The 14296-nt window shown below is 45.3% G+C and overlaps 1 protein-coding gene across 5 annotated transcripts in view; it reads right to left on the reverse strand.

Annotated features, from left to right (window-relative positions):
• ece2b (endothelin converting enzyme 2b) overlaps nt 1-14296 on the reverse strand; it is a 280796-nt gene that overhangs the window by 48535 nt on the left and 217965 nt on the right. For all 5 annotated transcript variants that reach the window (XM_085990179.1, XM_085990178.1, XM_085990177.1 and 2 more), the window contains 2 exons: nt 9268-9456; nt 7250-7392 (listed from right to left, as the gene is read on the reverse strand). In XM_085990179.1, the coding sequence (XP_085846305.1) occupies nt 7250-7392; nt 9268-9456 (332 nt within the window). The remainder of the gene's footprint in view (nt 1-7249; nt 7393-9267; nt 9457-14296) is intronic.

Genomic DNA, 14296 nt, shown 5'->3' on the forward strand with positions numbered 1-14296 from the left:
CACCTGTAAATAAAAACCGCGGAAAACAGCGTTGTCAGCAGCAGCAGCGGCGGGAAAGTGCGGGAAGCGCCATTTTTTTCTGCAGGGAAGAAAGGAAAGCGTGGGAGGCGCCATTTTTTTTTCAGGATGCCTAAGGCTGGCAATATTAATGCTTTCGATAACGATATAGAGGATTGGACCACATATGTGGAAAAAGTGGAGGTATATTGCACAGCAAATGAAATAGAAAATGATAATCTAATGGGCGCAAGGACATAAGGGCTGTTACGAAACTTAATCACTCCAGCCAAACCAAAGGACAAGAATTTTAAGGAGATTGCTGATACCCTACAGGAGCACTTAAACCCAACACCGCTGCTGATAGCGGAATGATTCAAATTCTTCAAGAGGAATCAGCACAAGAATGAAAGTAACGCTGATTACCTCACCGAATTAAGGAAGCTATCAAAGCACTGCCAATTCGGGGCAGGACTGGCAGATTCTCTTCGAGACAAATTCGTCTGCGGTCTCCTAAGTGAAGGAACACAGAAAAGGCTACTTTCTGAGAAAGATTTGACACTGGACAAGGCTCAGTATGGCTGTATCATACGAAGCAGCCGCAAGAGGAGCTGCAGAGATGCAGCAAAAGCCACAGGACTTCGGCACCCATGAAATGACACAGGGTTTCGAGAGATGTTATTGTTGCGGCAGATCCACCCATGACCAGAGGGACTGCTGGTTCAAGGACAAAGCATGCAGGCAATGCAGAAAGATTGGACACATTGCACGTGTATGCCAATCTGGACACAAAAAATCCACGGACAGGAAAAAAATCAATAAGGAAAAGTACAGAAAGGTACAAATGATGACGGACAGTAGCTCCGAAGACCAGAAGAGCGATAGCGACTCCGGAAACAAGAGACTAAGCTGTCTCAAATTACATAATGTAATTGCCAAAGAAGATTACCAGACCATTTGGGTTACCCTCACGATAGCGGGGTCCCCAGTTAAAATGGAGCTAGATACAGGATCAGCTCTGACCGTCATAAGTCGACGGGATTACGAGCGGCTATTTCCGCATACACCTTTGAAAGACACATCCATTATCTTGAAAACATATACGGGGCATAAAGTATACCCCAAAGGGAAAATAAGGGTGCCTGTTGTATACAACGGCAAGGAAATACATAAGTTGTATTTATACATTCTGCAAAATGGTGGTCCACCGCTGTTGGGACGTGAATGGATCAGGAAGATACGTTTAGACTGGCACTCCATTCAGGCACTGACGGTGACCAGTAAGAAAAAAAATGATGAGGTCATACCTGAACGATTAAAAGACATCTTGGCCAACGCCAAGGAAGTGTTTCAACAGAAACTAGGAACCTTGAAAGGCATCACCGCCTCAATAAAAGTGGAAGATGCGGCAATTCCCAAGTTTTTTAAGGCAAGGCCGGTGCCATACGCAATTCGTCCAGCAGTCGAGGCAGAGCTGGAGAATTTGGAAAAGGCAGGCGTATTATCCAAGATAGATTGGAGCGAATGGGCAACACCCATCGTCCCGGTCATGAAGAAAACATTGAATAATTATAAATCTGAAGAACAGAGAAAAATTCGCATCTGTGGGGACTTCAAGGTGACTGTAAACCCGGTCCTTCACACGGTACAGTATCCTCTTCCGAGGATAGAAGATATTTTCGCCTCACTATCCGGAGGGAAACGTTTCACCAAATTGACTTGGCACAGGCATATCTACAGATGGAGGTTGAAGAGGCCTCTAAAAAGTATCTCACGATAAATACACACAAAGGCCTGTACCAGTACAATCGACTGGTTTTCGGAGTAGCATCAGCTCCAGCTATCTGGCAAAGAGCTATGGAGCAAGTCCTCCAAGGGATTCGGGGACTCAATGCTACCTAGACGACATCCTTGTAACAGGAGAAAACGACAACGAGCACCTTGCCAATTTGGAGCAGGTGCTCACTAGGCTGAGAGAACGGGGCCTACGAGCAAATCGCCCCAAGTGCGAATTTTTCCAGAAACAAATATCATATTGTGGCCACATAATTAACGAGGAAGGGTTGCATAAGTCACCTGAAAAAATTGAAGCGGTCATAAAAGCCCCAGCACCTGAAAATGTCTCACAATTAAGGTCGTTCCTGGGATTGATAAATTACTATCATAAATTTTTACCGAACTTGTCAACTCTTCTGCACCCTCTTAACGAACTGCTACAAACGGGAGTAATTTGGAAATGGAGCGAAGACTGTAAACGTGCCTTCCATAAATGCAAAGGCTTGATCACGTCCAAGGAAGTTTTGGCTCATTACAACCCATCACTGCCAATCAGACTGGTGTCGATGCATCCCCTTACGGCGTAGGAGCGGTATTATCGCATAGATTCCCTGATGGCTCGGAGCGGCCGATAGCTTTTGCGTCACGCTCATTGAACTCAGCTGAGCGTAACTATGCCCAGATCGACAGGGAAGCACTCAGCCTGGTATGGGGAGTGAAGAAATTCAACCATTACCTACACGGACAAAAATTTACCTTGTTGACTGACCATCAACCCCTCGTCTCCATATTCAATCCTAAAAAGGGTGTTCCCATTATGACAGCGCAAAGGCTACAGAGGTGGTCCCTTTTCCTAGGGGCACACCAATATGACACAGAATACAAAGGATCAAAACAGCATGGGAATGCTGACGGTTTATCGCGCCTACCGTTGCCAACGGTAGAAGAGGCACCTACAGTAGACCCAGTGGAGATGTTCCACTCAACCATAGTGGAATGTCTACCAGTAACAAATTCTGCCATTGAAAAGGAAACGAGAAATGACACGACTCTCTCACGAGTCTACGATTTAACGGTGAAGGGATGGCCAGCACATGGCGAACCACTGTTGCCTGCATTCTCGCAAAGAGGAGAACAGCTGTCAGTGTGCCGAGGAACCTTGATGTGTGGATCCAGAGTGGTGATTCCACCCAAACTCCAGGATAAAGTGCTAAAGGAGTTTCATGAGGGGCATCTGGGTGGAGTGAAAATGAAGAACCTAGCCAGAGCGTTTGTGTGGTGGCCAGGTATCGATGGAGACATCGAAGAAATGACCACGAGCTGCCTAGGATGCCAGAAGGTCCAAAACGCCCCACCACAAGCCCCTCTACATCCATGGGAGTGGCCCTCATCTCCATGGCAAAGGGTACATATTGACTTTGCTGGTCCATTTATGGACTCAATGTTCTTAATCGCGGTTGATGCACACTCCAAGTGGCCAGAGGTAATAAAGATGTCCTCCACCACCACGGAAAAAACCATCACAGTATTAAGGACCATATTTGCCAGGAATGGGCTGCCTGAACAGATCTGTTCTGATAATGGACCGCAATTTGTGTCCGAAAATTCAGGAAGTTCTTAAAAAACAATGGGGCTAAGCACTACACGTCCGCCCCATACCATCCCGCCACCAATGGATTGACTGAAAGGTTTGTCCAGACCTTCAAGAAGGCCATAAAGGCCATGGGTAATGAAGACATAAAACTTCAGCATAAGGTAGATAACTTCTTGTTTGCATACAGGAATGCAACACATATGGTTACAAACCAAACTCCCGCCATGATGTTCTTCAATAGAAGCCTAAGATGCCGGCTGGATTTGATCAAGCCAAACATCAGAAGGGACGTGGAGAACCGGCAATTTCAAGGCATGAATGAAAGGCCAACTAGAACCTTCCAGATAGGTCAACAAGTTTTGGCCCGGGACTACCGTACCAAGAAATGGCAGCCTGGAACTATTTGCACACAACTAGGACCGCTGATGTATACCGTGGACATTGGAGAAAGCATAATAAGGCGCCATGCTGACCAGATCATAGAGTCATCCGAAAAGGGACAACCTACACCACAACTCTATACGCCTAATGATGAAGTAGAGATACCCATAGTATCTACCTCCGATCCGGTGATACTGGAACCAGATGAACCCGACACTGGCATTCAAGCTGAATCAGCCTTGCCAAAAGAACCTACTACACCACCAGAAACTACTACACCACCGAGGCGTTATCCGGACCGAGTCAGGAAGCCTCCAGAGAGACTGACTTATAATTGATTAACTGCAGCAAATGTGTAGATTATTGTTATTGTAACATGTTAATTAATGATTACTTAAAATATTATGTACTGGTTGTCTAAAAGGGGAGGAATTGTGGTGTATGTGTCTTTAAGAGCCCCCTGTGTACTGTAATGCCGGTAATGGCCACTCGGGCGATATAAGCCTGTATATTGTCTTGTATCTGTTATTGACCTCCAGACTTTGTTCAGTAAACACCTGTGAAACCAACTCCTGCCTTCCGTGTCTCCATTAACACACGGATACAACAGTACAGGCAAGTTCACTGAAATGTGACTCTTTTAAAACAAGCCGCTGACACCTCTAAACGCAGATACTTTATTAAAATTCATTCACGGGATATGGACGTTACCGGCAAGTCCAGCATTTATTGCCCACCCATAATTGCCTTCTTGAATACAACTGAGTGGCTTGCTAGGTCATTTCAGAGGGCAGTTAACATTGCTGTGGTTCTGGAGTCACATATCAGCCAGACCGGGTAAGGACATTAGTGAACCAGATGTGTTTTTACGACTATCCGGTAGTTTCATGGTCACCTTGATACTGATACTAGCTTTTTATTCCAAATTTTTTATTTAATTGCATTTAAATTCCCCAGCTGCCATGGCAGGATTTGAACTCATGTTTCCTGATCATTAGTCCAGTTCTCTGGATTACTAGTCCAGTAATATAACCAGTATAAATTGTGTATCCCCGATCCTCCAGTGGCGAATTCACACCATAATTTGCTGGAAAACTAATTAGAATACACCACAGTGAACATAACAGCTAATCGGGAGCGACGTGGCCAATGTCTGATACACATTGAAAGTACCGGGGCACGACACAGAACGCAACAACAGGTTATTTAACAGCAATGCATTTAGGAGCAATTGCTGCGATCTGATAACGTGGGGATGGGTTGCAGATAGTACGGACAGAATGTCCAGGTTGGGCGTAATTTGATTGATGAGTTTATACTAAAACCATAGTATATATATATAACTATATAAATAAGCATTAAGAAGTGACCCATGTGCATAGGGTTGTCTCCCGAACTGCATGCAATCCTTAGCCATATTTCTTTACCGGTTGCAAAACACGCTTAGCGGGCTAGCGCACAAGCTGAAATATTAATATAAAAATACTATCAGTTGGGGGAAAATCAAAACATGCTTGGCTGCCAAAACATTTATTTTATTACTTAACTGAGATTTACGGTTTCAATTAAGTCCCTGGAACAAGTCAGTAAAAATCTTACCCTCGGGCAACCTGCTGAGCGATTGAATACTTTACTGATTCTGAGTTCTCTGGTGTCATTCTATACTGTTCTAAGTGGATCACAGTGGTGTCAATGCAGTTAACTCGATCTCACCATTGATTTTAATTGGGGGCGAAGCTAAGCGCAATAGTCCCTGCAATTTATGGCGTGACGCACGTAATGGCATAGGTCACTTGCGCCATAATTTGCTGGAATTTCTACACCATTACTAAGGTGCACATTTTCAGTATTTTCAGGTCAAATGTCATTGCACATTTCAACGGCAAACAAGGCAATACTGTACCTGGGCAATGTAACCGTGTAAGCACATATGAGGTGTTATTGTGTGATGTACTTCACTCATCATGAACCTTTAATTGTAACAAGAGCATTGTAAAGATAAAACCAAATTAATCGCAATTCCTTGTAATACTTATTTTTAAAGGGTTGCTGATGGCAGGTGAGCAGTTAAAATTGCAAAAATTCGACTTACCGTCCCGTTTCCAGCGACCACCATTTTAACTCAGCAGCTGATTCAGGTGGCAAATGCACCTGTTAGAAACAGGCAGGTGCCTCTTGAATAAATTCATATCAGGGTTCTATGATGTCATCAGGACCCCAACGCAATTTTAACTGGTCAGGTTTGAAGTCCCGCCAATTGGCACACCTGCTGAGTAAAACCTAGTGGTGTTGGCTTCACAAATGACTAATGATATGACTGGAAGCTGCATGTCATGAGGCAGTCACTTGCAGGCACTCAGGTCATTAGGATCTACGTGCTAGTGTAAAGGGAGTTCTGAGCTGGCAATTTGCTTCTTTCTGGCTTTTTCCCCTTAGTTACCCTCATTAAGCACTCACTGCTTATCATGGGTGCTTCATATGCTTCTTGCAAAGGAACATTGTAACAGGAGTGGGCCATTCAGCCCCTCGAGCCTGTTCCACCATTCAATTAGATCATGGTTGATCTATAACTTAACTCCATTTACCTGCCTTGGTTCCATATTCCTTAATACCCTTGCCTAACAAAAATCCATCAATCTCAGTTTTGAAATTTTCAATTGACCTAGCCTCAATGGCTTTTTTTGGGGCGGGGGGGGGGGGGGGGGGGGTGGGTGGGGGGGAGTTCCAGATTTCCACTACCCTTGGTGTGAAGAAGTACTTCCTGACATCACCCCTGGACAGCCGAGCTCTCATTTAAGGTTATGCCCCCTTGTTCTGGACTCCTCACCCATACTTTTAGCCGTAGTGCTGAAACTCCTTGCTTGGCCTTCCAATGCCTGATATAACTGCCTATGTGAAGCAAACAATTTTCTTCTCATTGCTGAGCCTCTTAAGTCCATATCTCCATCCTCCTCAGCAAAGCTGGGAGAGGACCTCACCACCAGCGCGCTGTCTCATGGGCCACCAGTACCTGCTGCTTCTCACCACATGCAGATCCCTCTAGCTTGCAGAAGGGAATGCAACTTTGCTTTAAGTGATGCAATGTCGCTTTAAATAGGCCTCTGCCGTTCTTAAAGTGAGCGGGTTTCCCATCGTGTCAGCCAATCAGGTGGGAAACCTACCTATGAGGTTATAATAACGCCAGGGAGTTAACATATCCCAGACCTGTTTTATGGAGTGTCGGCTGAGTTTATTCTCCCCTGCAACCCACCTCCCAAAAACCCGCCCAGAGTTAAAATCAGGTCCTTAATCTTAATGAAAACCTAAAAATGTTCTTTGTGGGGGTGCTTTATTTAGCAAGCTTTTGCTTTCAAAATCTAGTCTGGGGACATTTTATTTGTTATCAAGTAATTACACAACTACCTTGATAAGTTCAGTTGTCTTAATTCGTACAAGAAGGGGACAAAATGAACACAATTAAACAAAGCGCCAGGTACCAACTAACAAGTTATCTGCAATTACCTCTTGTCAGTATTATTAATAAGGTCAGACACCGACTGCAGATATTCCTTGGCATAGACAACTACAGGTTCTGTCTCATTCAGGTCCACAGGCGCCAGTCCAAATAATAAATAATCCAACCAATCAATGGCGGGCGCTAAATTCTGAGAAAAAAAACACAAGTAAGCCCCATATTTGAAAATGTATACACAATTTAAACAAGATCCATTCCATATTACCAAATTGGACCCAACAGAAGTGAGTTTATTGGAGTTGATAACTAAGTCATTTGAAACCATTTATTCTACTGTTAATAACTGTTAGTTAGTTTTTTCCATTAATATACTGTAGTTATGAACAAATCGTGTCAAATTATCCAAAACTCACATTATACCCAACTTCAGCAATTGCTGAACTCATTGGACTGTCTGCCAGAGAACTTCTAGAACATGTCAGAGGGTATTGTCGCATCCACTACCAACTTGTGTGTGTGGTTCCCACGAATACCATCAACACTCTGCAGTCAACCATGGAGCTTATCGTCACCTCAGTGGACAATGCCATTTACCCTGTTTGTCCAGGGGTTTCACCAATCTCACACCAAAGTTATATTGGGAAATTTGGAGAGTCCTTGCAGAATTTCCAGGCCTATATATTTTTTAAAGTACATTCAGATCTGGGGGAATCATCTAATTAAAAGGAATCCTGAGGCAAGGACAGACATGGGCTGGCAAACTGACAACCTAAAGGGTTTTATAATGGCTTGTTTCTGGCGACCCCAGGGGACATCCGTTACATCATGCAGTTCTCAATGCATTTGTATCGGGGAAGGGGCAAACTCCGTGTTTACAAGGTGCAACACCTTCATCAATTTCCTGTGGAAATGACAAAGCATCTGGACAGAACACACAGCTTTCACTGGATGGTAGTGTTTCATGAAGGCAAAAATGGTACTCATGTGGGCACCAGGGCTTACCCATCAATACCATGGCCTTCATGAAGCAAAAATGGTTTGCAATCAGTTAAAAGTGAGGTGGTATTTGTCCACAGAAACATTATCGTGCATGTCTGTAGTCATTATCCAGGAAACAGCCATGATGCTTTCACTGTCCACAGCGTCCACATTATTTGAAGCAGAAACACTGGTTGGGTGGCTCTTAGGAGATAAGAGCTATTCTTGGCATCCATGGTTGCTGACCCCACTGAGAAAACCCCTAACAGCAGAGAAGCACTTCAGTTTGGACCTGTCAGTACCTATTGGCTGATCCACAAGAAAAGTGTGCCATGCAGCACAAGCAAAATTAAAGATCATATGCAAAAGAGCAATGGTAGTGTGCAATGCTTGCAAAAGTACCTTTCAGAGAATGCAAAAGTTACAGGCATAGGTTTGAGCTCCACAAGAAATGTGAGCAAAATGGAGGAGTACAGTTATGTTCACCTTCCTCCAAATACCAATAAACTTCTTTCCCATTTGCGGCCAAGTATGATGGACCTGGGTAACTGCATTGACTGGATTGGCAATCTCACTTCATGGCAGCTACTATATATGCTTTTGCTGGAAGGTGCCCTTCAGCCCCAAATAGGATCCCTTCTTTGACGCACCTCCTACAGCAAAACCTTCAACTCTTCTGCATCAAATGGAGTAGTGTTGCCCACATATTGCTGCTGAACAATTAGTCAACTTTCCTGCCAGTACCACAATTTCACCTTTTATTGCGAGCAGCAGCATTCAGGAGATTTTTTATCCAATAATACAGGGCCCCATTGCTAGAAACACTGACATTTGGAGCACTTGACATAGCATTATCGGTTTAATACAATTAAACTGAAACTATGCATGACAAATGTGGAATAACACTTTAACTGTACTCTGTGTCATACTAGAATGGTTTTAGAATTGCTTTTCAAATACAGACTTTCCTGTAATTTTACTGTATCAATTTGATGCAATTGTTCCTTAGATTTCTAACTTATTGCTGTTGTTCGGCTATGTAACGTAAAATATCTCATTCAATCCAAAGCTATTGTATTTAGTGTACCTGTAAATCTGTAATGGTCATCTTGTGGTATATTTTCTCTTCGTCCCTACGTTCATCCTGGGGAACTGTGATATTTGCAAGAATAGTTTCAAACTCCAATATTTGCTGCATCTGAGTGTATGTTGAATTATATTCTCCTCCCAGAAGTACACACAGTTCAACCATGTAGTCCAGATATGCATTCAGTACCTATGAAACATTTGAGAAAGTGCAGCATTACAAGATAATCTGAAGGGAAATCGGGACATCGATACATCTGTATTTCATTTAGTCAATAATCTAGCAGTGGAGAAAAGCGGGGCTGGTAATTCCCTCGGAGCTGTTCTTGCTCCAACGCCGTAACTTTGCCGAAAGTGCAGCAGAAACCCTGTTTACAAATGGGGTTTCGGCTGTACTTCTGGCAAAGTTACGGCAGCAGAGCAGGAGCAGCTCCAAGGAAATTCTTGGCTCAGGATTACAGTAGTTTAGTGCAAGCAGCTGTCCCTTCCCCAAAAAAGATCAAACCGACTTGGAAGAAGTGGCAGATCCATGGCCATCTGCAGCATAACCCATCATGACAGAGGCCATGGTGACAACTCAGGCAGCTGCTATACAGGCCTAGGGCTGCAATCTGGCCTCCTCATTGGGCAGGGTAGCAGATGAGCTTGCCCAAAATGAAGTGCGACATTGGTAGGGACTTCCATGATATCACTGCTGCCATAGGATCTACTCACCCACAGCTCAGCGCATGCCTGCCCAGGAAAAGGGCCTCCGCGGGTGGAGAGTTCCACTTTCTGCACAACCTCCGCCCGCTGAAAGCCTTAAAAAATATTACGCCTGGTAAAAGCAGCGTAAGGCCTGCTTTTACCAGCATAAGAGTTTTAAAAAATTAAAAAATAATTTTTTTCCACTCATTTATAATTTAATACTTTTAAAAAAGGTACTTTTTTTAGCCCCGAAAAAACTTTAATTATTTTTTCAAAATTTAAATTGTTTAAAATATTTAATTTAATGTAATCTTAATTAATTTTAAATGTGATTTAAAAAAATGTTTTTAATGTTTAACTTTTTTTAAGTGCTCTTCATTCATACTTTTGACAGATCCGTGCGAAGAGAACTGTCAAGTGTGAAGGGGGATTCCCTTCGATTGGTTCCCCATGGCCCACGTGATCCCACGGACGCTTGCGAACCGCATGCGCCCCTGGGATACCTGGGCCTCTGTACATTTCGTAGAGCAGAGGCCCAGGATTGGAAGTATCGGGACCTACAGAGCCAGCAGGAAGCCTCCGATTGGAAATTCAGGCCCAATATTTAAATTGACGTCCCACCTCCTGGGAGCGGGCTGGTCGCCCGCCCCTGTCAAAACCAGAAGTGGGCAAATTGGTGGCGGGTTCACGTCAGTAATTCCATTTTTAACACTTTAACTATCCCCACGCCCCCAACCCACTCATTTTTTTTAGGCTAAAATTCCCCCCACTATGTCTGCGCCTAGACACTACAATCAGCCTTTTGATGGTCCATCATAGTTTCAACTCCCAGTAGTGCTTTCCTCCCCTTACTGAAAGCTCCAAATGGCACAGTGTGGCTGGTAAAATAAGAAATGGGAGCAGGAGTAGGCCATTTGGCCTCTCGAGCCTGCTCCGCCATTCAATTAGATCAAGGCTGACCTTCTACCTCATCTCCATTTTCCTGATCTATACCCATATCCCGTGATTCCCTTAATATTCAAAAATCTATCGATCTCTGTCTTGAATATACTCAATGACTGAGCCTCCACAGCCCTCTGGGGTAGAGAATTCCAAAGATTCACCACCCTCTGAGTGAAGAAATTTCTCCTCATCTCAGTCCTAAATGGCCGACCCCTTATTCTGAGACTGTGACCCCTGGTTCTAGACTCCCCAGCCAGGGGAAACATCCTCCCTGCATCTACCCTGCCAAGCCCTGTAAGAATTTTGTATGCTTCAATGAGATCACCTCTCATTCTTCTAAACTGTAGGGAATATAGGCCTAGTCTACTCAATCTGTCCCCATAGGATAATTCCCCCCATCCCAGGAATCAGTCTGGTGAACCTTTGTTGCACTCCCTCTATGGCAAGTATATCCTTCCTTAGGTAAGGAGACCAAAACTATACACAATACTCCAGGTGTGGTCTCACCAGGGCCCTATATAATTGCAGTAAGACGTCTTTAATCTTATACTCAAATCCTCTTGTATTAAAGGCCAACATACCATTTGCTTTCCTAATTACTTGCTGTACCTGCATGTTAACTTTCAGTGAATCATGCCCAAGGACACCCAGGTCCCTCTGAACACCAACATTTCCCAATCTCTCACCATTTAAAAAGTACTCTGCTTTTCTATTTTTCCTACCAAAGTGGATAACTTCACATTTCTCCACATTATATTCCATTTGCCATGTTTTTGCCCATTCACTTAGCCTGTCTATAGCCCCTTGAAGCCTCCTTGCATTTACCTTTTTTCTTTACTATTGCATATCAAGGTCTATTTTACAAATTAATACTCAAGGTAAGCTCATCCTGAAATACTTCTTCAACTGAATTTTCCAAGTCCAATTTTACATCACACTGGTCAGCTGAATCGTCCTACAATTATCTGTATACAATGGGCAGGATTTTCATTGGGCCATGGAGGCGGGATTGGAGGCGTGTGGGGGGTTAAAATTGCATAAACTGGTGGGCGGGCCCAAGCCCGCCTCCAAGCAATTTTAAATAATTCGTGTTTAGTGGTTCCGTCTTCATCCCACCTCCAAGAGGCAGGATAGGCCGTTAAGACCCTTAACAATCACTAAATTGGCTCTATAATGCCATTTTGAAAGGCCTTTGTGAGTTTAACCCTTTTCCCACATGAAACACGCCTGTTCTGAAACACGACGGTGAAACCTGGCGTGAGCACAAGTGCATTGCTGACTATCAGCTGCAGCTCAAACATTAAAGAGGAGATTTGATCAGCCATCATTTGCAGGTGGCAGGACTTAATTGTCTCAGGTCTGGGGGAACTTTTAGAAGGCATAACCACAGCTGTGGAAGTTTGGAGCCTGACACCAATCTCCAGTGTGACCTCCTGGGAAACCCCTCCCGCCACCTTCACTCAGCGCTTCCTCAACTGAGGCATACACCAGAAGCATGGGAGCCATTTATTTCCTTCCCTTTTGGACATCAGATGAGGACGAAGACCAGCATTGGCACCAGCAGAACCAGGAACAACAGCAGCACCAACAGCAGCAGCAGCAACAGGAGCGCCAAGCTGCTGCTCACCCAGCTGAAGCTGCACAGGCCAGAAGGGGCCAGCGCATGGAAGCCCGTCAGCGCAGGAGATACCCCCCAAACAGGGTCTACAGACACAGGGTCAGCTACAAAAACATGTCTGAGCAGCAGTGCCAAAGGCTTTCGCGAGAGGTAGTGGGTGACATCTGCGCAATGCTGCAGCAAGACCTGCAGCCCAGAGGACCAAGTGGACAACTCTTACCAGTGGCCGTCAAAGTCACCACCGCACTCAACTTTTTTGCCTCAGGCTCATTCCAGGGATCAGCAGCAGACATCAGCGGCATCTCCCAGGCGACCGCACACACTTGCATCACGCAGGTAACCGATGCCCTCTTTGTCATCGTGCACAATCATATCCATTTCACCAAGGATCAAGCATCACGGCGCGTGCGGTTGGATTAGCTCATCTGGCAGGCTTTCCAAGGGTGCAGGGCGTCGTTGACTGCACATATGTGGCCCTTAAGACACCCCATCGCAATCCAGCTTTTTTGTCAACCGCAAGGGCTTCCACTCCCCCCACTTCCTTGATGTCTGCCACCAACTTCCCTCTCATGGGTCAGGTCCCCCTCAGCGCTTGCAAGTGGCTTGAGAGCACCTTGCTGCACATCAGGGGGGCCATGGGGACCACAAGAAGGAAATTTTGCATGTTTGTGCCAAGTACCCTGGCAGTTGCCATGACTCCTTCATACTGCGCCAGTCTAGTGTGCCTCCACTCTTCAGTCCGTCAGACCAACTTAACGGATGGCTACTTGGAGACAAGGGCTATCCCCTGAGGACGTGGCTAATGACGCCATTGAGGAGGCCAGCCAATGAAGCTGAGGAGCGCTACAACTCCAACCACATGTCCACCAGATCCATTATCGAGCAAACCATCGGTTTGCTGAAGATGCGATTCAGATGCCTGGACAGATCAGGTGGAGCCCTGCAGTACTCAGCAGCCAGGGTCTCCAGAATCATCGTGGCTTGCTGTGCACTTCACAACATGGCACAGCGGCGTGGCTTGCAGATTCCTGAGGACCAAGTGGCTCCTCACTTATCCTCCTCAGATGAGGCGGAGGAGAGCGAAAACGAACATCTTGCAGAGGCCCATCAACCAGCGGCAGCAGTACGCGAGAACATAGCTGCCCGGGATGCAAGGAACGCACTCATCTTTGCCAGATTTGCTTAGCCTAGCCACTCAAGGACTTTTGCCTCGCATCTTCTTACCTGAGCATCGACAATGGCCAAGAACCAGCTGACTCCTAGTAATTTGACCACCATAATGACAATTCCAAGTAATCCTAAGCCCTCAATGTGAAAGTCCCATTCGCGAAATGACACACGCCACAACTACAGCAGTAGCCATCAGATTTTTTATTATTATTGATCTGATGGCTTTTTCACATAAAACATCAAATTTCACCCAAGTGACTACCTTTGTGACTATTTGTGCAGTATCTTTCTCTTACGCGTGCTCCTACGTGCTGCTTCCCCTGTGGCTTCAGCAGATGTGGAGGTCCCTTGCTCACTTTCCTGCTGCTCCTGTCTCGACACCTTTGGCGGGCGTCCTCTGGGGTTGCGAACCTGTGAGGGCTCGTCAACAGTCTGTTGCTCTTGCGGCTGTGCAGGGGTTGAGACGCCGATCTCAGCTGGGTGTGGACTCTGACCGAGGGTCTGCAGTGGCATGGAAGTGTGAGCGCTTGGAGAAGAGCCCCCACTTCCTTGATGTCTGCCACCAACTTCCCTCTCATGGGTCAGGTCCCCCTCAGCGCTTGCAAGTGGCTTG

This window comes from Somniosus microcephalus, chromosome 6, assembly GCF_052327205.1.
Source record: "Somniosus microcephalus isolate GS21.2 chromosome 6, FLI_Smic_1.0, whole genome shotgun sequence".
Lineage (NCBI taxonomy): Eukaryota > Metazoa > Chordata > Chondrichthyes > Squaliformes > Somniosidae > Somniosus > Somniosus microcephalus.